The sequence below is a fragment of the Coloeus monedula genome, assembly GCF_965178545.1.
Source record: "Coloeus monedula genome assembly, chromosome: 15".
NCBI classification, from domain to species: Eukaryota; Metazoa; Chordata; class Aves; order Passeriformes; family Corvidae; genus Coloeus; species Coloeus monedula.
The window spans coordinates 11,239,875-11,265,495 of NC_138795.1; the positions used below are offsets into that span (position 1 = coordinate 11,239,875).

Here is a 25,621-nt window from a genome sequence, read left to right on the forward strand (position 1 = left end):
TATTTATTTTATTATTATTTACAATTATTGTTGTATTTTGCTTTGTTTTCTATTATTAAACTGTTCTTATCTCAGCCTACAAGTTTTAGAGTTGATTCTTCTCGCCCGTCCACCAAGGATGGGGGGGAGGAGAGGGAGATCAAGCCAGTGACTGTGTAGTGCCTCATCACCACAATATAAGAAAGACATTAAAGCTATTAGAGAGTGTCCAAACAAGGATAATGAGGATGCGGATGGGTCTGGAGAAGAAGACATATGGGGAATGGATGAGGGTACTTGGTCTGTTCAGCCTGCATGAGACTGAGGGGAGGTCTTGCACCAGGGTACAGCAGCAGACACTGACCTCTTCTCTGCAGTGACCAGCAATAGGACTTGAGGTAATGGCCTGAAGTTGTGTCAAGGGAGGTTTAGATTTTATACCAGGAAAAGGTTTTTCACCCAGAGGGTGGTTGGGCACTGAACAGTGTCCCCAGCGAAGTGGTCACAGCACCAAGCCTGACAGTGCTGAAGAAGCGTTTGGACAAGGCTCTTGGGCAGATGGTGTGGCTCTTAGGAATGGTGGTGTGCAGGTACAGGAGCTGGACACGATGATCCTTGTGGGTCCTTTCCAACTCAGCTTATTCTGCGATTCTGTGATTTCCAGCTGGGCTTAAACCACAATACCGCCTTAAAACTCCGTCACTCCTCTCTGAGCCCTTAGAGGACTCAGCATCGCGGACACGATGCGCGTATACCGAGCAAACTCTGCGGGCCCAGAGCCCTCAGGCCGCCCGAGAGGCGGTGCGAGTGCGGCGGGCGGGGCCGCCATGGCCGGGACGGGGCGGGGCGAGGCGGGCGCGGGGACTGCCGGGGCGCGGGACGGCGTCAGCGGCGGGCGGAGGTGACTGCGGGGATGGGGAAAAAGCGGCTCGCCGAGCCGGGGGAGCGGTACCGCGGTGGGCTCAGTTCGGCTGCGCTTGGGTGGCGGGTAGGGGAAGGGGCGCCCCAGGGCCTCTTCCTGGAAAACGTCCGCCCGCGGCGCCGCGCGGAGCTCCGGGCGGGAAAACCCTGGTGGAAGGAAATGCCCTTTCCCGGGGCGAGCCCCGCCGGGCACCCCGGAGGAGCCGCGGGAGGTCCGAGCCTGGGCCATCGGCCCCGTGGAACACCCTCGGAATACGCAGCCGTACACACACCACGCAGACGCGTTTGCAGTGGGTCAGTGACGGGCCTTGGGGTCGGAGTTGCCTTCCCCAGACCCCTCCAGTGCCCGGGGCAGCTCCCACCCGTACACAGCCCAATGGTCTGTGCCTGCCCCATGGCCTAGGAAGGCTCGAGTCTTCCCCTTGACAGCAGGAACTAGTACAAAGTGATGCTGGATATACGTATGAGAAACAGGCATTGACAAAGCTTGCACGGTGTTGGGTGTTGCAGTAAAACAGTCGGTTATCAAAGGGAAAAAGATATTGGAGCTTCTGTTGTGTTTGGGGCATTCTGAAGGCACGTGCATAGTGTTTGTCATGTGAATGGGTTATTTGGGGCCATTGTGTTTGATTTCGTGATACACAGTATGGCACTTGGAGGTGATCACTTTCTCAGTTTGAAACAAATAAGGCTTTGCCTTCATATGTTTTGCACCTTGAGCAGTAACTGAAGAACCTTAGCTGTGTTTTTAAATATATTCATCATATGTTGTGCTTGTATAGGTGTTTAGTCAGCTTTCAGTAATCTGTTGTGATTTCTGCCTACTGGATTTTTCACAAAGCTCTCTTTTACAGGATTTACTGTGTTTACACCTCTGACTTTGGAACAGAAATTGTTCAGCAGAAATGTCGAGGATTGAAAAAATGAGTATCCTCGGAGTGAGGAGTTTTGGGGTAGAGGATAAAGACAAACAAATTATCACTTTCTTTAATCCATTAACTATTTTGGTGGGACCAAACGGTGCAGGAAAAACGGTAAGGCTTGCTGTATTTTTGGATTTGAGCTGTAAATAGGTCTGGAAAGCCTTAACATGTGAATAATAATTTCTACAGAAAGGTATTCATAATACTGCAAAAGTCATGCTGTTTGCTATAAATATTGTGTTGTTTAGCATTATTAGAAATCTGCTTTCATGCCTGGAATTTGCAGAGCACTGGTCGATATATTTTCTTAGAAAATTGATCCAGATCCTGATTAAAACTGCTTTTGCAAAGTATCATGTTTTCATGACACTCAAAAATTAAAATATTATTTCTCTCTCTTTATGTATCTAATTCATTTGTAAATGTTTGTGTTGTTACTGTGGATTTGCCTGTAGTCCATCTTTGTTACTCTAAATTTGTCTTTATAACTACATACTTATTTCTGTTTTCTTAGACTATCATTGAATGTCTTAAATATATATCTACTGGTGATTTTCCTCCTGGCACCAAAGGAAAAACATTTGTTCATGATCCAAAGGTAGGTCATAGTGACTAGATGTAACATGTGTTTACTCCTGAGTAAAATACTCCAGTGTACTCAGGTTGTGAATAAAACTGGGATGCTCAAGTCATAGCCAGCTTGATCTGAAATGAGGAAAAGCAGAGAGCTGGGGGTGGTTAGAACATACCCTACAGTTGGAGAGGCACGTGTTCCTTTGGACCTTGAGGAGAATTGCCCTCATTCTGGTTTTTTTTGCTTCTACTAAAGGTTGCCAATGAAACCGACGTTAGAGCTCAGATTCGGTTACAGTTTCGAGATGTCAATGGGGAGCTTGTAGCTGTCCAGCGCTCCATGGTCTGTACCCAGAAAGGCAAGACGCCAGAGTTTAAAACACTGGAATCTGTCATTACTAGAACAAAGTAAGTTGTCAAGTGTTTTTTCTTACTTTGGCATGAAGATAGGTTTGGATTTGATATATTTTTATGTATCAGGTAAGAGAAAATTACATAATGTATTCCTCAACATAGCTACTAATGCTTTTAGATTATGAAGATGTGTACTTTCATTACTTTATCTGTTAGGTGATTGAAAAATCCTATGTCTGATAACTGTGGTGTTAAGAAATCCTTACATCTGTTGACTTACATTTATTTGAAAACTTTATTAGTAATAAGGGTGGTGAGGCACTGGCACAGGTTGCCCAGAGAAGCTGTGGCTGCCCCATTTCTGGAACTGTTCAAGGCCAGGCTGGATGGGGCTTGGAGCAACCTGGTTCTGTAAGTAGCATCCCTGCCCACAGCAAAGGGAATGAGATGGGTGGTAAGGACTTTTCCAACACAAATCATTTCATGATTGTAGGATACAGTTTGAAAGTATCATTGTGTGGACTATGTTGGCTTTACTTCCTTTAGTACCATTTTCAGTTTCAGATTGGCCCGTGTTTAACTCCCATGTCCACTGTTTTAAGTATATTCCCTTAACTCAAGAGCTTTCCTGCTCCCTCTGGTGGTTCCTCAGAAAGAGTCTGTGTTCAGTCTGACTTCAAAAATTGGCAGTGTTAAATGCCTTTGTTGAACATGGTAATTATGTGCTTAAAAATTGTTACTTGTTAAATTTTTGAATGGGGATGTTAAAATGAGGTTATACTGTTAAAATGCAGTTCACTTTTTGAAGAACTTGCTAGTAACTTCTTTGGGGATTTTCTTTATCTCCATAGGCATGGCGAGAAGGTCAGTCTGAGTTCCAAGTGTGCCGAAATAGATCGGGAAATGATCAGCGCCCTTGGTGTTTCCAAATCTGTGCTTAACAATGTCATTTTCTGTCACCAAGAAGAATCCAACTGGCCTTTAAGTGAAGGGAAAGCCCTGAAACAAAAATTTGATGAGATCTTTTCAGCAACAAGGTTTTTCCCTTTACTGTGATTAAATAAAAACTAAGTAAAAAATGTGTTCTCATAACATAAATGTTAATGAAAATGTCTAAGATACTGTTTCATACATCAGTATTGCTGTATTGCCAAAGCAGTTGAAATTTTGCTTTTTTTAAAGGTATATCAAAGCACTCGAAGCTCTGCGTCAGGTGCGACTGAAACAAAGCTTGAAAGTAAAGGAGTGTCAGACAGAACTGAAATATCTAAAACAGAATAAAGAGAAAGCACAGGAAATCCAGGATCATCTCAGCAATAGAGAAGCTCAGCTGGCTGCTTCTAAGGAGAATGTAAAATCAATTGAGAGCCAGCTTGAGCCTCTAAAGGTAATGTCCATGAGGATTATGTTAATACTTTAATACAAAACAATAAAAGAAGTGAAAGCTGGATGAATTTCTTGATTAAAATCTTGGATTTTTTAATCTAATCCTTTGCCTTGCAGCAGAATGCAGCACACCTCAACTCACCTGGCAGATGCTGCTCTAATCTGTAAACAGTCACTGAAGGGTTAAGAACAGAATTCTTATAGCAGCATTGGGTTTTTGTCAATTTAAAATCTCTCTCAAAGCTGGCATCTAAAACCATTTTAAGCTTAACTAAAACAAAAACCAAGCTAAAACTTAACATTCCCTATTTTAAAAACATATTTAATAAAACTGGAGGTTTTGCACTTAAAATAATTGATTATGGGATTCATGAACTGATGAGATATTTTACTTACCACATTCTTTTGCAGAGTTCTCTGGCAGCTGTTGAACAGAATCTCACAAAAGTAATGAGGTTGGACAATGATGTGAAGGCCCTTGAGAGCAGGAAACGGCAGATGGAAAAAGATAATCAAGATTTGCAACAGAAGATGGAAGAGGTTGCCTTTATGACAAAATCTTAGATTACTTTACTTTGTCAGCTTAAGAAAAACAGTTTTCTAGTTTAGCTTGCTGCAGATTTTCCCCCTGTATGTCTTAGTATAGAAATTTTGCACGTGAGGTGTTTGTCTCTTATTTCTATAGTTTTGTTGTGAAAACTATAAATTTTTAAAACATCAATACTTGACTTATAAATTTGTATGTGTTATACAGGTTTTTCAAGGAACGGATGAACAACTAAGGGATAGATACCAGAACCACCAGAGAATAGTGAAGGAGAAGGAGAAGAGATTGTTGGACTGTAAGCGTGATTTAGATAGAGCCACTAAAGAGTGCCAGAGATTTAACAGTGAAAAATCAGAGCTGCTTATTGAACGAGGTATTTTAGACTTCATTTATAGTCTTGTTTTTTAATGTAATTAAGGTATGAAATGGAACTACTGATAATTGAAGTGATCTGAACTGGACAAAACTCCTAAAACATGTATTAGTTCAGGTTCAGCTGCACAGTGGGGTGGGTGTGAGACTCTTGCTGGTGGACAAGTTTTGGTGTTTTTTCTCCTGGAGTTTCTAATGTGCATTTTTTCTGAGCTATAATTACAACATGTAGTACGTTTTATCTTATAACAGAGAAAAACCATGAAAGCTGAATGCCCAGCATTCTCCCTGTCTCACATGGGGACTGGGGACAAGTCAGAGGGCTTTAGAGTAATGTTCTTTCAATTGCGTATCCTTTTTTTGATGGATTATGGGAATTTCAGCAAAGTTGTAGTAGTCGAGTCACAGAATATATGCTTACATAAAATATGTTTGGGCTTTGTTTTTTTTTATCAGAATAATATTTTTAGTGATTTTAGGGACTTGCTTTTGAATGATTGATTTTTTTAATTAATAAAAATTTAGTTACCTGAAATAGCAGTCTCTACCTACAGCTTGTTTTTATTCTGTAGCTTTTTGTGTTGTTCAAAAATACTTCAAGGTTTCAAATGCTTTAGTAGTCACAACTGGCTTTGAATCCTAAGTGTGTCTTCTGCCTCAGTTTTTGAACATTTATGTCACTTGTTCTTTTTGTAAAGGTCGTCTTCAGCTGCAGGCAGATCGTCACCAAGAGCACATTGTGACCAGGGATTCCTTAATTCAGTCTCTGGCAGCACAGCTGGAATTGGATGGGTTTGAACGAGCACCTTTCACTGAAAGGCACATTGCCAGTTTTCACAGGCTGGTGAAGGAGAGACAGGAGAGAGATACAGAAGCTGCAAATCGTATGATGGTAAGAATATTGTTGTTTAAGTAGTGTAATTTGTATTGGCCATTGGTGTATTATTGGTCCATATGGGTCTTTATGGTGCTGGGAGGAAGTGCTGATGGGGGGGAACTGAAGCTGGTTTTTTTTTAGAATTCTTGCTTGTGTCATCTTCATCTTTCCATGGAAATTAGTTTTGGGATTAGGAGTGGTCATCAAGGCTATTGAACAGGCAGTTTGTCAGAGAGGTTCTTCTAGCAGCCCTCATGCAGGTAGATCACTGATAAGCTCAAAAATCTGAGGAAGAATTACAGTAGACAGCTGGTTTAAAAAGAAACAACTTTTTGTTGAAGTTATGTTCAAAATGGAGTTGCTGTCATGGAACACTACTGGTATGATGCATCTGCATTTTCCTATTAAAAACATTTCAGCAGAAAATTTTGGATAAGTTGTAGTTTTCTCAGTATTTCAGTGCTTTACTGTGGTGAATATTGGCGCACTAGTGTGAAAAAGTATTTCAAAATACTTTCCTGTGAAAAAATAATGGATGTATTGTTGCTGATCTTCTTTCAGAGAGAATTTGCACAGAAAGAAGCAATGAAACAAAAACAGGTAGATGAAATAAGAGACAAGAAAACTGGATTAGAAAGAACCATTGAGCTGAAATCAGACATTCAAAGTAAGAAAGAAGCAGAGCTGAAGAATGTAAAATGTGAATTGCAGCAGTTGGAGGGGTTTTCAGACAGAATTAGTGAGTTGAATGAGGAAATTGGCAAGACGGTAAGTTAGTGTGCAATTGAAAAAATTATAGAAGCTTGAACTAAAAACTTTCAGCTTTATCATTAAAAAAATATACCAAAACCCATAACCTCCCTTTGATGTTTACTCTTTCAGCTGTGTTTCTGCCCTTTTAATATCCTGTATTCTTTGTCTGTTTAGATAGTAACCTTTGGGGCAGGGTGTGTTCCTACCTTGTTTTTGTACAGTGCACACGTAGAATATGCTGCTTCTGCTTGATGAGTTGTAAACTGGGTAATAGCACAGCTGGCAATTAGGAGATTGGTTAGTCTTAAATTATTGAGCCAGAAACTTTGAAATTAAAGTTCCATACTACTTACATTTTCAGAGATAACTTGCCTGTGAGATGGACTAGTTGGTTTTAAGTGTTTTATGTGATGAAGTAAAGTTACAAGCATTTTATGTTCCAGCTGAACAGCTGGTTATGCTTTTGTAGCCAAAATATTTTGTGGTTTTTAGCAGCATATGAATTCTGCTTGACAGTGTTTTTTCTAGCCTCCTCACTAGGATTATTTTAAATTTAATATACAGTAGATACTAAAATACAGAAATTCAAACTAAATATGAGTGAACTCCTGGTAAAAGCATGAGCAAGCTGGGGCAGTACTGCATTCCAGGACTGCATCCAATATCTGCTTGGGGCTTTCCTTGCCCCACACCAGTGTCACAGCCTGTGTCCTTCTGCATGTATTCTTTACAAATCTTGTGGCATTCCTGTAACAGCTACTGATGCTGCTGCCAGGTAGCTGAAGAGGTTTCTTCTGTTTCCTTTAGTTAGAACTTCATTGATTTTTGTAATTATTTGTGTCTTCTGGGCTCTTATTTTTTGTGTAGGAACATGAGCTGGAGAAGGCTGAGAGGAACAGTAATGTAGAAACACTCGAACAGGAAGTACAGACTCTGCAAAATGAGAAAATAAACCTGGACAAAGCTCTTAGGAGGTTGGATCAAGAGATGGAGCACTTGAATATACACACCACAACAATTACCCAAATGGAGATGCTGAAGAAAGACAAAGTAATGTTTTTATCAATATCTCATAAGAGAGGGACATTAAATTGATACAGTCCCTCCAACATTTGTGTATTTTTCAGGTGTTTATCAACAATCAGATGTAGAGCTTCTGTCTGACTTCATAGAAGCTATTAGCTTAATGAATGCATTGACTGTTATAAACATGAAGATAGGAGAATTTCATTTTAAATGCTTTGTTTCCCTAGGCAGAGAAAGAAGATCAGATTAGGAAAGTAAAATCAAGACATTCTGAGGAACTAACATCACTGCTGGGATACTTCCCCAATAAAAAACAACTTGAAGACTGGCTTCATGGTAAAAATAAGAAGATTAATCAGACAAGGGATACTCTTGCTAATCTTAAGTAGGTATTAATTTAATTAATTATTTCTCCACAAGTATTTATGTAATTATGAATTTAGTGTTTATTTAGGTATCTGCAAAATCAGAGAAAACATCCTGCAGAGTTCTTGTGATGTAGAGCTGATACAGTTTGTGCTAGTTAATAAAATCACAATGTTTGTAGTGTGTCAAAGGCAGCACTAAAAGCAGATAGCAAAATAGTGATCTGGAACATCCTTAGTTGTTTGTACTAATTCTAGCTGAATGAATGTGCCTTGGGCTGGAAATTGCTGGTCTTCCAATTTTCTTACAAGTCACAGAGTGGTTAATGACTGTATCACAAGTTCATGTGTGATTACCTGTTCCTGATTTCATTTGATTAAATAAAACAGCTAGTTAGAAAGAGTAGGAAGTTTCTCATCGGTAATGATCTAGAAAACAAAAGGGGTTTAAAATTAAACACTTGTGCTGTACTTGGATGAATAAAAAGTTGATGCTATAGATTGCCTGAAAAATCAATAAAGAGGAAGTGGTGAATAGTTCTGTAATACCAATTTCAGATTACCTTCCCATGGTTTTTGGTTTTGCTTAAACAGTTTAAATCTGTGGGTTTGGGTAACAAAAACGTTTCTGCATTAATATTTCAGCAAGCGACTGGCATCAGTAGAATATGATAAAACTTATGCCAGTAATGAGCTAAAAAAAAAAGAAGCCCAGTTGTCCCATCATGAAGCAGAACTTTTTGATGTTTGTGGAAGTCAAGATTTTGACAGTGACCTGAACAAACTTCAAGATGAAATTGAAAAAAGTTCCAAACAGCGAGGTAAGTTCATGTATAGCTTTACTTTTTTTCCTGAAACACTAATTTAGCTGATTATGCACTGTTTATTTGACATAAGTCTTCTGTTTGTTTTTCACCCAGCTGTCCTTGCTGGAGCCACGGCAGTTTATTCACAGTTCATTACACAACTGACAGAGGAGAACCAGTCTTGTTGCCCAGTTTGCCAAAGAGTTTTTCAGACAGAGGCTGAACTGCAAGATGTCATTAGTGATCTGCAGTCTAAACTGCGTCTTGCCCCAGACAAACTGAAGTCAACAGAATCTGAGCTTAAAAGAAAAGAGAAAAAACGTGATGAAATGATGAGTCTTAAACCACTGCGGTAAAGTACTAAGCAAAGCATATTGTTGCAGGCTGTTTTCTTTCAAATGCTTTGGTTTTGATTATTAAAAACTATGCAGGCATCAAGGAGGCTTTATTTTAGGGCTGGTTAATTAATTTCAAAATGTCATTGTCGGGATAAATATTTTGAGAGAATTTGAGAATGTATGAGGGTAGAGCTTTCCTTCACAAGAGGGCACTCTTGTTCACTGCTTTCTACCTTCTCCAGATCACTTGCTGTAATGAAATTAAAAACCAAAAGAGATTTTGTTTGCTTGTTTGTATCATCTCACATAAAATGAGGGATGTATTACCTTAACTGGGTATGTAACATAAGCTTAGTTAGATATGGGCAAAGTTAAGGGGATACTACTTTAGCTAAATTTAGTCTTCCACTACTAAATCATATCATGGATTTTGTGATCTTGAATGTCTTCAATTTATGCTGCTGTTTTTGACCAAGGAAATGTTAGGGATTTATATTTCATTTAAGGCAAACTGTAGTTGAACTCCAAGATAAGGAAATTCCAGACCTGAGGAACAAGATCCAGAATGCAAACAGAGATTTAACAGGCCTGAAGCGTGAGATAGAAGAACAGGAATCACTCCTGCAGACAGCTTTGTCTGAGGAAGAAGGTGCCAAAGCACATTTACAGGATATAACTCTGATGGAAAGGTACCAGGTATGCATTGGTAATTTTTTTTAATATATAAAATTATACTCACTTGCATTTACATATGTAGTTACTCAGTAATATGACAAAACTTTGAGGTCCTTATTTTAAAATGCTTCCAAAGACAGTATAACATAGGTGATCTTGTTCTAATAAAATTTCAATTTACAAAATTTTTTTTTTTGAGGACCACAGGGTCCCTTGAGTTCTGATTCAGTTCTGTGCTATATGAAAAAAGAGGTGTAATCCAGAACTGAGTGCAACCACAAGCACACAAAATACAACCAAAGTGTTTCCAGTCCTCATAGTTGTTATAGGTCACTGTATTCCCAGCATCTCACATGTGTTTCCTGGTTCTGTGCCATCTGGATATATGGTAAAGGGAAAGAGAAATCCTGCACTTCTTACTATTCTGGCATAGGAGACTGTTTTGAGCAGTCTTCATGCCTTTATTACCAACAGAAAATCTTTGCTTGACTGAGAACCTTCAGAGGAGCAATTAGAGAACCTGGGGCCAGGCAAAGGACTGAGAGCATTTCATGAGGTGAAGATGTCAGCAGCTCCTGAGGCTCCAACAATTCCAGTGTTGCAGGGACAGGTTGCACATGGAAGTGTCCTGAAGTGGGCTGGGGATGTCAAAGGTCTGTGCATCCTTATTGACTGATTCCATCTGCAATTAGGAATTCTAGTTCCTAGCAGCTGACATAACCCTCATGCTAATGATGTGACATTGCTCCAGAAGAGAGGGTATATTTGAAGGTCTTGAGTGCCTCAAGCCCTGAGCTTGTTCTTATGTGCCAAAGACAAAAAAATACATTGTTAAACATTAATATAGTAGTAATGGTACTTTTCCTCATGCTTTCAGACTGATATTAGGGATGTTGAACGAAAAATTGCTCAGCAGGAGGCTAAGCTGCTAGGGGTCGATTTAAGTAGAACTGTGCTTCAAGTAAGCCAAGAAAAACAAGAGAAAAAACACTTGTGGGATACAGGTAGGTCTTACAAACCTGTTATTTCATTTTTATATGGAAAGTAGTGTTCCAAAATTCTTGCCATTAAAATTTTAGTTTACTTATTTTACATTCTCAAATAATTGTATTCTCCTAGTTCGTTGTTATTGGTATTTGGAGTCATACCAGCTTAATTTACAGATGAATTTTCATAAGGATTACAATAATGGTTTTAATAACAGTGTGGCTGTTTGTTTTCATCTGCAGTTACTGGTAAAATTGAGTTAAATCAAAAACTCAAGCAGGACCAGCAAAGCCAGATTCAGCAGCTGAAGAGTGCAGTTAATGAGCTCAAAGCAGAGAAGCTGCAGATTGTCAGCAGCATGCAGCGGCGGCGGCAGCTGGAGGAGCAGACTGTGGAGTTAACCACTGAGGTTCAGTCCTTATACAGAGAGATCAAGGTGAGAAATACTCTTAATTGTCTAAGCCTTAGCTTTGCTGTCCTTGAAATAAAAAAATAATAATCTTGTTATACTTAATATTGTCTCTAGTCCTAGAAAATGGGATGGATTTCTAAATGTTTGTCCTGTGCTGCTATTGTATATCTTTGGGAATTTCCAGAACTTTTTTAATACATATTTTCACATTTTCTTTTTTTAATACACCCAAAAAAGAAATAAGTAACCACATTACTTTTTTTACTGCTTGAAAAATTATTGATCTTTACCAGAGTCCGAAAATAAAACCTACTTTTTCCAACTACTTTTCAGGAAGCAAAAGAGCAGGTACTTCCTTTGGATGCCATGTTAGAGAAATTACAGCAGGAGAAGGAGGATCTAGTGAATAAAAGGACTGCAAGTAATAAAGAAACACAAGAGAAGGTTTGTTTGCTCTTGGCATAGCTGTGAGATAGGATTAGATATTGTTTTTCAGGCATGGATGGAAGCTGTGGTACTGAGTTTGCTTTTAGGAAACGTCAGTGACTCCAGCAGATGCTTTGGATTGATGGAGCTTTCAGGGAAGAAAAGAAACATGTTCAGGACATGAACTCAATTGTAATTAACCTTTGGCAGTCTTGACAAAAGGCTTCTTGGCACATTTGGCAATATTTAGTGACTGATGGCATTCAAAAGCCTTTCCTAATAGACCCAGGAGGAACAGCAAGGATGACCATCACCCGTCCTTGCCAAGAGACACACGGGTTTTTCCCAGGTTAAGTGGCCCTCATTCGTTTTGGGAAACATTTTCATGCTTATAAGAAGTATTGGGATTTTAGAAGCTGAAGACTTTATTAGAAAACTAAAGGGAGTTATGATAAGGAATTGTACTTGGGCAGGAGTGTTACCCGGTATCTTTGATGCAGAGCATATCTGTTCTTGAACATAAGACCATATTTCATTTGAAATCTTTCCTTTGCAGATGAATGGCATAAATGAGAAAGTTAAAGATATAAACACGTATGTGAAAGAAATTGAAAACTATATTCAACAAGGAAAAGAAGACTATAAAAAGGTAATCTAAAAACCAGTCAATAAAAAGTTAGCATCAAAAGTACTTTTGTTTTTAAATCATATACCATTTTCTTCATATTTCTTTAGCAAAAGGAGTCTGAACTTGATGAAGTAAATTCTCATTTGGCTGCCTGTGAGAAACAGAAGGAAAAGATAAGTAAAGAGATGGAAATGACCCGACAAGATATTGACACTCAAAAGGTGGATATATTGTTTAAAGTATACTTGGCATAGTTGAAATAATTCCTAGTTTTGGTTTGTCTGCCTATGTCTGTAGTGGTGTGAAATTAGCTTCCTCTTGATTTATTTGGTCAGTTGTTCGTCAGGATAGCTGCTATTACGTGCATTAGGCTGAAAATAGTTCTGAGATTTGTATGTGCAAATTTAAAAATCATTTATCTCTAACCATCATCTTACGGTATTTCTAAGAGTTCAGTCTGGTGGGATAGTACTCAGCATTTTCAGGAGTATCTTTATGTGGAAGATACCTGCCTTTATAAGTAAAGTACAAACTGCAGGTACCAAAAGTTGCTTGCTACTCCAGATTTGTCATGTACTTGTGTATAATTCTTGTGTATATGTTTCAAATACTGTTTACATTCCCTATAGGAAATATGTCTTTCCCCATTCTACCCCTTCAATTACTGTCTACTCTTGTAGAACTGAGATAGAGTACTTGGTTAAATCTCATCCTAAACTACTTGTCCTGGTTGAAACATGGATTAATATTCTCAAAAAGAACGAGTCTTGCATTCAGTTGTGACAGTGAACACTGTCATTGCAGTTTGAAAGATGAAATAATATTGCTGGTTTCCATTATACTCTATTTCTAGGACAAGGTAAGTTCTCACTGTGATAATTTTTGTTGTTGTCAATTATTTTATACTTGCAGCATGCTTTAGAGTTGTGCAGAATTCATACATTTGTAATCAATAAGCAACATACTGAAACATTATACAATTTCTTGCTTTCTTTTGGTGCTAGATACAGGAAAGATGGCTGGAGGATAATCTCACTTTGAGGAGGCGGAATGAAGAGCTAAAAGAAGTTGAAGACAATATAAAACAACTTACAAAAGAGATGGGAAAAATGAAAGTCCCCCAGATGAAAAAGTAAGCACCTTCAAACCAGAATGGTGTGCTTTGCACAAGAATTCATTGAATGTCTGAATGTTGTAGTCACTGTGTTTTAGTGTGTCCTGGTCCACTTTTCCCCCCATTCATACAGACCGCTTCGTCCTTGACACCTGTGTTTGCTTCATATCCCTGTGATGACAGTGTAAATGACTCCGTGAAATGGTACAGTGCTTCTGGCTGGAAATAGAGATATCTGCTCATTCCTGTTGCAATCCAATTCTTTTCATGATGTTTACTGAGAAATCCACATTTAAATAATTCATGCTTCTGGATAAGAGTATTTAGTTTTCATTTTCAGACTGCTCACTTACTTCCCAGCAGCAAATTTTATGTTTACTTCAGTAGTTTAGTAATAGTTGCTTAGATACTAAACACTTTGGAAAAGTAATCACCCCTTTTCTGGTTCTTGCATGTGAAATATTTATGTAGCATGCTGGAGCTTACCCAGTAATTCATCTGTTTTGCTCAGTATCCATTTATAAAATTAACTTTTTTTTTGTTTTTGCATATAGCACTTTAGTATTTGAGCTTGACAACTTGCTTCTCCCACTCAGAATAGTGATTGAATATGTTCTTAGCAAACTTAAAACTATTTTTATTTCAGTAGTGTATTCATTTCAGTGGCATTATAATTTTAACTGTTATAGACTTTATAGATATGGTACAATGAGCTGCTGTTTAACATAAACTCAAAATTAGAACCCTGGTTAAAAAATTGAAACACTAAATACAGAATACTTGTGTATCAATTATGGTTTCACAGCGAACAAAAGCATCTGGAGGAAAAAATAGAATCTCTGAAAAGGAACCATCACGTTGCACTTGGCCGCCAGCGTGGGTTTGAGGAGGAGATTGTTCGCTTTAGAAAGGAGCTCAGAGAGCCACAATTCAAAGATGCAGAGGAAAAATACAGGGACATGATGATTGTCATGAGAACAACAGAGCTGGTGAACAAAGATCTGGACCTTTATTACAAGGCTCTTGATAAGTAAGTATTGTCAAATGAGGATGATTCTTAAATGTTTCCATCTTTATTGGTATTGATAACCTTGGTGCAAAGCAGCTTTCAATTCCAGGCTTCCAGGGTAACTCAGAAAATTGCTATGATTCCTTGAGATATATAATAATTTCTCTTTATAAATTCTGGCATTTAAATATTAAGAAGACATAACAAGGTATAACTTCCCTAGTAAATTAATGAAACTATACTGGAAACTACACAGGATTGGTATGATGTAGGAAATTTGTAAGTTAATGTCTGTAATGTACATATATTAAATGCATTGATGGTAATAATTGGAATTTAATACAGTCATAGGTAAGTCTGATATTTGTATTCCCAATTCTCTGTAAGACTTATTTGAAGTTTTGGTTGTACATTTTAGGACTTAATTTGCAGCACAGCAATTGGAGAGAGATAAGGAAAGGTGAAATTGATGTTTAAATCCTTTATTTTTAACTTGGGCCCTTCTACTTTTGTTTCTATAGCAATATATTTTATCATCTTCTGGTCATATCTTAACATGCATAAGATATGCCAGGTAGATTTCTTGTTTCTCATGACAGCTTCTCAGGTAAATAATTGTGTTTTAAAGAATATTACAATATAGAGGGTTTTTTTCTCCTTTTCCAGTGTAGGTGGTTTTGTGTTTATATTAAAGAAGGTAAGATCATAAGAAACATGTCTGGCATTTGATGGAAAGTTTAGCAAATTTGTGCTTGTTTCTGTTTCCTCTGGAAGCTTGTTTGCTGGTTGTGGACTGACTGGCCAAAAAGGGCATCTCAAAATTTGTAACCGTATACAAAATGAAACATGTGGCTCCTAAAAACCCTATTTGTTTGTTTGTAACGATGGAATAGTAGTGAACAACTTGATGGACAATACGGGAGGATTTTTGAATCAGTGGATACATCCAGGAAATAGTAAACTGGTGCTCAGTGGTAGAAAGATAAATATTAGGAACAAAAAAAGAGAAAGAGAGAAAGATAAATATTTTGGCCACTGTAGGCATTCTCAATACACCCATGTCTTGAATAAAGTATGGAATTCTGGCCTTCTATTTAAAAGCAGTGCTGGAAAAAGGAGCACAGAAGAGTAATTACGTGGTTGAGGATACAGCATAATGGTCAAGAAGAGAAACAAACTAAATGAGATCTTTCCAAGTTGAAAGGACATTCTAGAGGAACCCCATTCTAAGCTAGTTTGATAATAACATTAAATTAAACATAATACTAGAATGTAAGCTAATCCAAAATTTATTGTGTGAAGATCTAATTTGTTCAGAGCGTGTATAAGTCTTCCCTTTCAGCTGTAATGGAAATGCACTCCAAGAATTTCCTTTTTAGATTTTTTTTGTATGGTATCAAATCATCTATTGTTTCTATTTAAGGCTAAACAGGAAAACAGTCTTGTAATTTCAAGAAAAATAGATAAGCATCACTTAGCGGTAATCTGAAAAATCGGTGAGACAAAATGCTAACTCCAATGGCCAAACCTGTATCTGTGGCTGGGAAAACCAACATTTTGGGTGTTCCATGCTATCAGATGATCTTTATTTACTTTATTTAGATTTATGATAAATTTTGATGAGGAATGCATTCTTGGGGTTAAGTAAATAGTTGAAAACATTTCAGTTTTACTTAACAAAACTTAATAGAGTTGATACCTCAGTATTCCCCAGAACAGGTGAAAGAGCAAAGGTAGAAAAAGCATATGTAAAAATCCATTTCAGAAGGATATTTGAGAGAAGACTATATTGCCATAAAGTTAGTGAGCATTTTTTTCATTACAGAGTAGGTTTTCTTTAAAAAGCCAAGTTAGAAATGCAGTGTCCTGTCCTTTTCTGAGTGCTTTGTAAGATTTCATGAACTAATGTCATGCTGTTATGTTAACCAGAGAAATTAAATTTAAAATTATTAATGATTATCCTGTGTTACTCTTGCTGCTAAAGAGAAAAGTAGTTCTTGTCACAATGCCTGTTTGGGTAATCACAAATTATAATCTCAGTAGGAATTCTCTGCTCTGAGGAGACTTTAGGTTCTCCTTTCCTGCTGTTGTTTGCCCTGTTGGGTGACTGTGCCAAAGAGTAACACTCCTGTTCTGGAAAGCTTAACATCAGATTCATCTTCTTGGTGTCAGCCTGAAAATAAATCTCACACATAAACCATAAATCTCTTAAAAAGTCAGGTAAAGTCATGCTCCATTGAGTGACTGCAAATATATTTGTCATCATTACTTTACTGCTTCTTAAAACTGAGCTGTTTGTGAGCATAGAATTATTTATGCAGTGGCATGTTGTTACTCCTTAGGTACTTCTCCATCCAAAATAAAATAGTATTTTCTATATTTTTAGTAAAAGTATTAAGGGAATGGAAAGGGAGCTGCCACCTGCCTTAAAGCCCCTAGCAGTCCATAGCAGCCCATGGTTGCATCTCTAACAATTTGCCGCCTTTGCTGTTGTTTTTCAGAGCAATAATGACATTTCATAGCATGAAAATGGAAGAAATCAACAAAATAATTCGAGACCTGTGGCGAAGCATTTACAGAGGACAAGGTATGTAATATTTTTTTTTAAGTTTTACCCATATGTATCCATTTGATATTGAGCACTGCATATGGAAAAGTGTTTGTTCACAAGATGGGAAATAGCTGGTTCCATTCCAAAGGCTGTATCTGTTCTTCACCACTATAATCTTTCATTGCACGTTATATAGTAATGTGCAGGATAAATTGAGTTAATTTTCACTTTCCTGTGTTTTCCAAAGGTTAGGTTTCTTTGAGACAGGGGAAGTGCATGAGTTCATTCCTTCAATTTTGGAAAAATTAATTGCCAATCTATCAGTGGGAGTTCTGAACTGAATTTTTGTTGTCACTACATACTAATACCTCTCATCTCCCATTAATCCAATGATATTTTTCGAGATCTTTGATAATGCAAAAACTGTCTCCTTCCCATTTTCAGATATTGAATATATAGAAATTCGCTCTGATGCAGATGAGAATGTCTCAGCCACTGACAAAAGAAGAAATTACAATTACAGGGTGGTAATGGTGAAGGGAGATACAGCACTGGATATGCGAGGAAGATGTAGTGCTGGGCAAAAGGTAATGGCTCTTTATCTTCAGTACACGCACAATAACAGGGATTCTGAAAACTGACTCAGGTGAATGCAGGAATCAAGTGACCAAAGAACAGGCAGCTCCGACTCTTAATTTATTATTGCGTACCACTTTCCTTCACTGTGTCTGGGTGACAATATATGAACAATATATGACTCTGAACATCTGAACTCTGTTTTTGGCTGCCAAAATCCATTGTTTCAAATGGGCACTAGGCTGATTCCCTGCAGGAGTGAAGGGTTTGACTTCCCTCTCTCCTCAAGTTCAAGACCTCCCATTTTGTCTCTTCCTAGTTACCACTGAGGTTTCCTCAGCTTCAGGTCTATTGATTTGCTCCGTTTTTTTTTTCTTTCTGAGCCCTTGGTCTTCTTTTTGCAACTGCATCTACTTCTAAGTTGATAGGACATCTCTTCCTCCAAGTTATGCTGCTTTCACCTGCTGCTGACTATAACCTTTCATTTCATGTCACCAATATCACACCTAGCCATACTTCCAGGCATTGCATTTCCTCCTGTGCTGTCAGCTCTCAGCTCTGTGGTCTGCCCATTCAGCTTCAATAGCACACACTGGCCAAGTGGCCTGATAACACACCAGCTGTGACAATGTGGTCAGAGGTTCATCACAGTTAACCACACCCACACATGTTGAGGGTTGTTTCCACCTGTCTGTTCTATTAAATGTGTCCTCTCCTAGAGTAGTTTAGGATGTTGGCGTTAGAGTCCTATGTAAATGAGAGTGAAACTTGAACAAGTTTCTTAGCTGAAATTCTGAGAATTCTTCTTTGATCATCAAATGTGATGCCAGCAGTTGTGATAATTGGAAAATATTTTTGGTAGCACAGTTTCCATTGAGTGTTCTGTAATTTTTAGTAGCTCAGTAGATCTTGTAAATACGATTACGCATGTTGATGCAAAACTAACATGGTGGTAAAATCCTACTGTCTTCCATTTTAGTAAGTAGTCAGGAGTTCAGTAACTCAAACTCAGTAATATGCAGACAAATTTCCACCCTCCCTCCTGTAGTGGGGTGGGCTCAAGCAAGTGTAGGGGTAATGCAAACAGCAGTGTTGTAGCTTCTTTACCCCAGATTAGAATTCTTACTTCCAATATCTTCTGAATTTTGAGTACTTCTTTGTAGAGTCAATCTTTGAATTCAAACTTGAAGTTTCAATGTAGTTTTTCAGTAATTAATTAGTTATTGTCATTTTGTGAACTGTCAGCACATTGTTCTGTAACCTTCAGCCACGGTTTGTAATGGCATTAAAAACAGGTTGTAACATGTAGACCCTCTTTAAACAGTTTGAAGCTTGAGATTTTCATGTTTTTTCCTTTCCCTCAGGTGCTTGCTTCTCTCATCATTCGCCTTGCTCTAGCAGAAACATTCTGTCTCAACTGTGGCATTCTGGCCCTAGACGAGCCTACAACCAACCTTGACCGAGAAAACATTGAGTCCCTGGCACATGCCCTGGTAGAGTAAGTGAGCTCTCCTTGTGGTGCTTAACAGTGGGTATTTTTCAATACCCAGCTGGCAGTAGTTAATTATATTTTACGCTGGCTTATCTTTGTTGTGAGTAGTTTTAGATTCCATCTCTATCTGGAAAAGAAAAAAATATTTCTTGCATAATTTGAGGGGATTTTTTATGTGGGTAAAAAGAATGGCTCATCAGGATTAGATTGCTCAATGGTTTATGTCATTCATTATCAATAAGGAAATATTTTTGTGTTTTGTATTTGCAAGTTCTCTAATGCTAACATGGGATTTAGATAAATGCACACTCAATAATATCTCTCTGTAGGATAATAAAGAGTCGCTTACACCAACGCAACTTTCAGCTTCTGGTGATTACTCACGATGAAGATTTTGTTGAACTTCTGGGCCGTTCTGAGTATGTGGAAACATTCTACAGGATAAAGAAGAACATTGACCAGTGCTCTGAGATCGTGAAATGCAGTGTCAGCTCCCTAGGCTCCTATGTTCATTAGACTGCTAAGTAATTACATATTATAGACAGCATAACCTGATACATTATACATTCCCTGACTTGATAAGAGGTCAGTGTAGGTGTCTGAAAATGTAGTTCCTTTGTATCATATTCTGTTGAAGATTTGTAACAATTTTAGCCAGAGTCTAAAACTGTGAGACTTTTAAACTTCTTATCTTTCCACATATTTCTGTGCCTGGGTTTAGGAATCACCATCATTCGAAAGAATTTAAATGAATATGACATAGTTAAATTTTGATGTATTTTATGCTTTAAAAGTGAAAGTAAAGTTGTGATGTTCTTTGTGGATGTCCTGCTGGGGAGATCCAGTTGCAGAATCTCTGGAGTAGCTACAGCTCAGTGGAATATGGCTTGCTCTCCATCCCTGGCAAGGTCAGCAGTGCTGGGTGTCGCTTTGGTTGAAGGTGTGTTCATTGCTACCCACCTAATCTACCCAAAATTCACAAGCTTCAAAGAGAACTTTTACTGCTTTCTCTGCAAGGTAACCTAACTCTGGGTGTTCAAAGACAGAATCTTCCCCAAGTCCGCTTTGCTTCAGAATAAAGCAAAGGCCCATCTCTAACCAGATGAAGGAGTGAATTCTCTGCTCAGTGAGTTATGTCCTGATTCTTCATGGCAATGTCTGCAAACAGGAAAATGGAACGTAAGTGCCTCAGAGAGTTAGGTTGTGTGAATGCTGAACTTCACCTGCCCTGCTTTGAGTTCTTCCTGAAGCTCTTTTCCTTGGTGTGATAACACCCAGGGGCCCTATAGCTTGACAGCCCCAGGGAACCCACTTCTCAGTGGGAGTGACAGTGGAAAGCCACAGGGGTGGTCTGCTGCGAAATGCAAAGGGCCTGATTATCAAGAGTCCTGAGGTTGCACACAAGTTCCTCATGCTTGCTGCTTCCGAAGCCACACAAGCCCTGAGGGGAGGGATTTCTGGGTCCCTGTTTCTTTGTAATCAAGTCAGGGGCTACCTTGAATTCTTGGTAAGTGTCCACAAACAGAAGCTGGACTTAAAATTCTTTGAAACCTCAGTCAATGGTGTATGAACAAAGCACAATTTCAGAGGAAGAATCTTTAAACCACCATGAAAGAAAGTTAATTTCTGTAACATCAGGACATTTCTCCTTGGCAAATGTTTAAGTGAGCCTTAGAACATTGGATGTTGTCTTGCTCCTCTGCCAGGGTGCAGGAATCCCTTTTTTTTGCAGGGATAGGGAGCAGTTGACATGGGAGGGGTGCAAGCAGACCTGGCTTGTATGGACAGGGCCTGGGGCTGGCTGAGCATGATAGACCAGAGCCTTTGCCCCTGGAGCTGGTGCAGCTGTGCCCCTCACATTACCATCACACACCCCCACCATCACCTCCTGAGGGGTCTGGATATCTGCACAGAAAAGGACAGAGCCCAGTATACCCCTACTCAGGTTCTTCTCTATGGCAAAGACTCCTAGGCCTCAGCCTTGGCCAGGGTGAGTCGCAGTAGGTGCCTTAAAGTGTGATGGCAGAAACCCTGATCTTCAGTTAAGGATTATTTCCACCTAAATTTTCTAAAACTGGAAGCTACCAGTGTCAGGGTGACCCCAGTCATCGGGAAAACACTCAAAGATAAGAAAATGAATGGGACTTCCTAGCAATTACGCTTTCACCAATTCCCCAAAAAAGCAATGACCACACAGCTGGGGAGGGAGGGGGGAGAGTAGGAAAAGGAAAATGCTACTACCCTGCATTATGTTTGCAGTTTTAAATAAGAAGCTTCACTGACTAGTACTACTTCCTGAAGGGAAATTTTCTTAAAGATACAATCAACAGAAAAAAAATGCTTTGTCTTTTCAGATTTTCCTGTACAACCTATTTATTTTAGCATGACATGTACACCCCAGCTCTGCACTGTCACCAGAAGCAACTCCCCAACCTTTTTAAGTTCTGTCCTACTTTTTCCCAAGTTAAGGCCATAGCTCACAGTTCCTCTGTGAAGTACTTTGGGTACATTTTTGCCTAATCAGCCTTTCCCAAGTTTATGCTCACACATACTTTGACATTAAACATTTTGCCAGAACATAGGGAAAACACAAGAAATGTAGTGGGAAACCAACCTCTCCTATATCAAATAAATTAAAATGATAAAAAATAACCCACTGAATAATTTGAATAATCCATAGGCTCCTTGACAGCCAAAAGCATGGAAAAGAGACTGCCAGCCCCATGGTTTTCATGTGGACTAGAAAACAAAATACAGGCTTATGTAAATTAAGTGTAGGAGAAACTTCAAACACTTTCATGATATTCTGCTGTTGATGGGTACCTTGGGACAGTGAGGGCAAAAATGGGCCCGACTGCTCCAGCCATGGTGGTGCTGCCACCTCTCCCATGCCCACCGGAAGCAGCAGCAGATGGGTACAGTCAGCCGCCCCCAGTGCCACGTCAAGGGGATCCCTGCTCTGCCACAGCTTCCTGCCCTGTCACACAGGGACAACCTCTACCCACGGCAGGAGGGCTGGAGGGGAGGGTGGCACAGGAGCAGAACATCCCAGGAGAGGTGGTTTTGCCCCTACGTGATGCTACACAAAGTGCAGAACCAAGCGGAGATGTTCTATGGCAAACAAGGCACAGATTTATTGCTGTAATTCACTGGGCAGGTGGCAAAGTGGTGAAGAAAGTTTTTGTCTACTTCCCATTTTGGGTGGAGTGGGGGTGGATTTTCAGCAGGGAGATCACAGCACCCATCCTCCAGACAGCAATCCATGCACACACCTCACAGAAACAGGCACACACTCAGATACACGACGGTTAAAAGCCAAAAATAACAGCTGCAAAATAACAGTATCAAGTCAGCAGAATTGCCGTTGGTTCATGAGCCGAGATTCAGGCAGTTGCCTTGGATGGTAATTGCAAAGCCACTTGTCTGAGGGCACCAAACACCAACTCTGCCTGTTGGCCTGGAAGGGTTGATTGAGTGCAAATCCCTTCCAAGAAATTTGGTCTGGTTGCAGCCTCAGTTCTGGCAAATGCTTTTGGAGCCAGGGATCTACAGGAGATGGAGGGCTTTGGCATGCACCACTCAGGTAAGAGACTTTCGTTCCACCTCTGTGCCACAACATCCATTTCTTCAGTACCATGACGTATTTTTGCTTTATCTACACTAAGCAAGGTGCCAACTACTTTCACTAGGAAGAAAACCCAGAGACCTCCAAGACATGCCTGTCTGAACATTTTGTTTCTAATTGGAATTAACATTAGTAATAGAAAACCAGTACTTCAATTTTCTGATGCTTACTTCAGTATTATTTCTGCAGTATAACTCTGCTGCCTGTTTACAGACTGCTGCATAAACCTGCCCCAAAGTACTTTCGATTTGCAAACTTCAGAGAAGATTAATTGTTTTCATTTTTTTTTTAATAAAAACTGCTTTATGGCCTGCCTGAAGTAAAAAACTGACTTACTTAACTCATTACTCCCAGCTGCAACTTCTCCAAGTAGCTTCCTCCTACATGCCATGTTTTAGGCAAAGAGCTTTTGGGTGCCATAGAATTACATTAAAAAACACAAGCAGATGAGATTATCTACAAATAAACACCACAAACCAAAGCAATAAATATAGATGATGCTTTCAAAAGCTTAATCATTTGCTGTCTCCCTGCAACTTTGCATTTAAATGTCATACCAAGTATCATCTCATCTATTTCAGTATGACAGGGTTTGCTGCCCCCGGGCAATCTGCCAGGAGCCAGCGTTTACTCTCTGCCTACTGCAAGATTACACCTTTGGGGAACGCCACACAATTTGCAAATTCTCCTTCATCTGGCTCCATACTGTTTGTGTAGTTTGATCTACGCAGGAAAAGTAAATTGCTGAAACTGTAGTGCACCCTTCTCTCCAGCTGCAGCAGCTGAAGGAAGCAGGAAGGTTCCAGCACTGCCAGCCCTGCACAAGGGAGAACTCAATGTTTATAAAGCCAATAAACCCAACCACTGATTCAAGAGATACTACATGTGCTGATGCTACACTTTATGCCGTGACCCACATTTGGGTTTTTTCAGCTTATAAAATGTTTTATTTAATTGCTCTGCTAAGTAAGGATCAGCACACATGAGAGAATGGTCTGGAAGATGTGTTGGTGGCTTCTCCATGAGGATTTCATAGAAGACAACGCTGGAATAGTGTTGGAAATGAGAAAATGGTTAGTAGGGTCATCCAAAATCAGGCCCTCAAGGACAAACTGAAGTTATTTATATCACCTCAGTTAAAGCATCTGCTGGACCTTTTGAGTTCTGACATTGTTTCTTAATGCCATGATCCTATCCTGTCTCTCCAAAAATCCTCCACCTGCCACAGGGATGAATTTGGTTGCTAAAGCAAAGGTGGGAAGGTGACTCAGTTGCCTCCCTTCACTCAAACTGCCAGGGAGAGGGAGCTGAGCATGAGGAGACTGCAGGGAAAGGAAAGGCACCCAGAAGAAGGAGGTGCCCTCCTTGCCAGCCATGCTGGGGTCCTCTTCCCATCCTGAGCCAGGGATGGCTAAAGCAGCTGGGCGGGAACATTCCCACCCCTCCTGCCTGCCAGCTGCCACTGGGATGGCCCAGTACGAAGGTGAAGCTACTGTCTGTTTAACTGGGGAGGCACGAATTCAGCCTGGCTAAAATTATGGAAATTATTCACCCATTCCCTACAGAGCCAGGTTAGAGAAGAGGACGCTGCCATAGGGAGCTGTAGCCCCTGGATATCTGACAGCCATTGGTCATACCTATTTCTTTCCTCTGATTTCCATCAATTCCATCCATGTCCCCCAATGTCATCCCATGCTGGTCATGGCCACGGCTGCAGCGAACCCCTTTGGTCTTCATTTGTGTGTGGTGATTGTGACATCCAACCTTGGCTTTGCTGCTGGAAAAAAAAATATAAAAGAAAGAAAAAATCAATGGCTTTGGGTACAGAACAAAGCAAAATTTCTGGGTTTGGTTTCTGGGTCTCTTCAGATGACTTCTTCGTTTTCTGGTGTCATCATCAGAGATGCAGCTGTGGAAAGGCTCAACCAATGCTGGCCCAACGTGCACCATCACCCCCTGGTCTCTCCTCCACATGGGGGCAAGAGGAGCACAATGTACCCAAAATAACCACCTGGATAATTTCTCTGAATTGGTTGGGACCTACTTGGGGTGGCTTGAATCAAGCATTAAGAGCATGGGGTGGCAAGGCAGGGTGGGGACACACCTCTGGGACCCCTCTGTATTCTGCCTCTGGCCACAGCTGGACATACACGGCAAAAAACAGCAAAGCAAAACCATCTCTTCTATGACCAGGAGACTCAGTTCAGGCTAGACTCACATACGTGGGGTTCTGTGTCTACCTTGATCAGCAGCACTGGGTTCATGGTCATGGTGTCCCAGCACCCCAGTCCCTTTGGGAAGGACAGCTTGACTGACCAACACTCTTGGAAGGAGCTGTTTTGGTTCCCTGCAGGTCCCAGGCTCCTGGTGGGTCTGATCCCCTCTCACATGAGCCTCCCCCAGTGCTGTTTCTCAGAGCTGGGCTCCACCTTCTAGGTATCATTTTCTACCCCCACAATGCAAATTTACACATGTGAGCTTTTCCCATCAACAGGTTCATGTTGCAATATCAATAGTTTGGGGAAGGATTTTATCTGCCTTTGAGGGAGGTGACATACACTCTCCCATGCATGGTTTGCAGAGTCGGGTAATCCAAATCATGGGAACACTCTCCATAGCCGTCCATAGCCCTGTAATCCCACTGGGACACTGCGCCAGGGCACAGTGATGGGACTATAGAACTGGGGTCATGGTGCATCCTGCTGTAGCAGTTCAGCTCAAGGGAGCCAGGGACACTGGCTTTGGGACAGGTGGACATGACAAGCTCTGTACTGTGCAGCCCTGGATATACACCAGGCCCTCCACCTGAAGTGATGGGAACACTACAGGGTCCCACCTGCCTCTGAACCAGCCTCTCAAAATCACAGGAAATTCAATGACTGGGAACTGTCACCATCTTTTTTTCA

General features: G+C 40.0%; 1 protein-coding gene across 3 annotated transcripts; it reads left to right on the forward strand.

Annotated features, from left to right (window-relative positions):
* Positions 1-853: 853 nt before the first annotated feature.
* Positions 854-20,364, forward strand: RAD50 (RAD50 double strand break repair protein). 3 transcript variants are annotated; one of them, XM_082291651.1, is made up of 26 exons: positions 854-880; positions 1,755-1,934; positions 2,338-2,421; positions 2,653-2,804; positions 3,602-3,787; positions 3,933-4,137; positions 4,548-4,676; positions 4,891-5,056; positions 5,754-5,947; positions 6,494-6,700; positions 7,553-7,735; positions 7,939-8,096; positions 8,722-8,897; positions 8,997-9,234; positions 9,727-9,916; positions 10,773-10,899; positions 11,125-11,318; positions 11,628-11,738; positions 12,277-12,369; positions 12,456-12,569; positions 13,353-13,480; positions 14,268-14,492; positions 16,973-17,058; positions 17,467-17,609; positions 18,963-19,096; positions 19,420-20,364. In XM_082291651.1, the coding sequence occupies exons 2-26, from the start codon at positions 1,806-1,808 to the stop codon at positions 19,604-19,606; spliced, it is 3,939 nt and encodes a 1,312-aa protein (XP_082147777.1). In that variant the 5' UTR covers positions 854-880; positions 1,755-1,805; the 3' UTR covers positions 19,607-20,364. The 3 variants fall into 3 exon arrangements, with proteins under 3 accessions (XP_082147777.1, XP_082147779.1, XP_082147778.1); XM_082291652.1 differs by lacking the exon at positions 854-880 and adding an exon at positions 1,058-1,194; XM_082291653.1 differs by lacking the exon at positions 3,602-3,787.
* Positions 20,365-25,621: the final 5,257 nt, after the last annotated feature.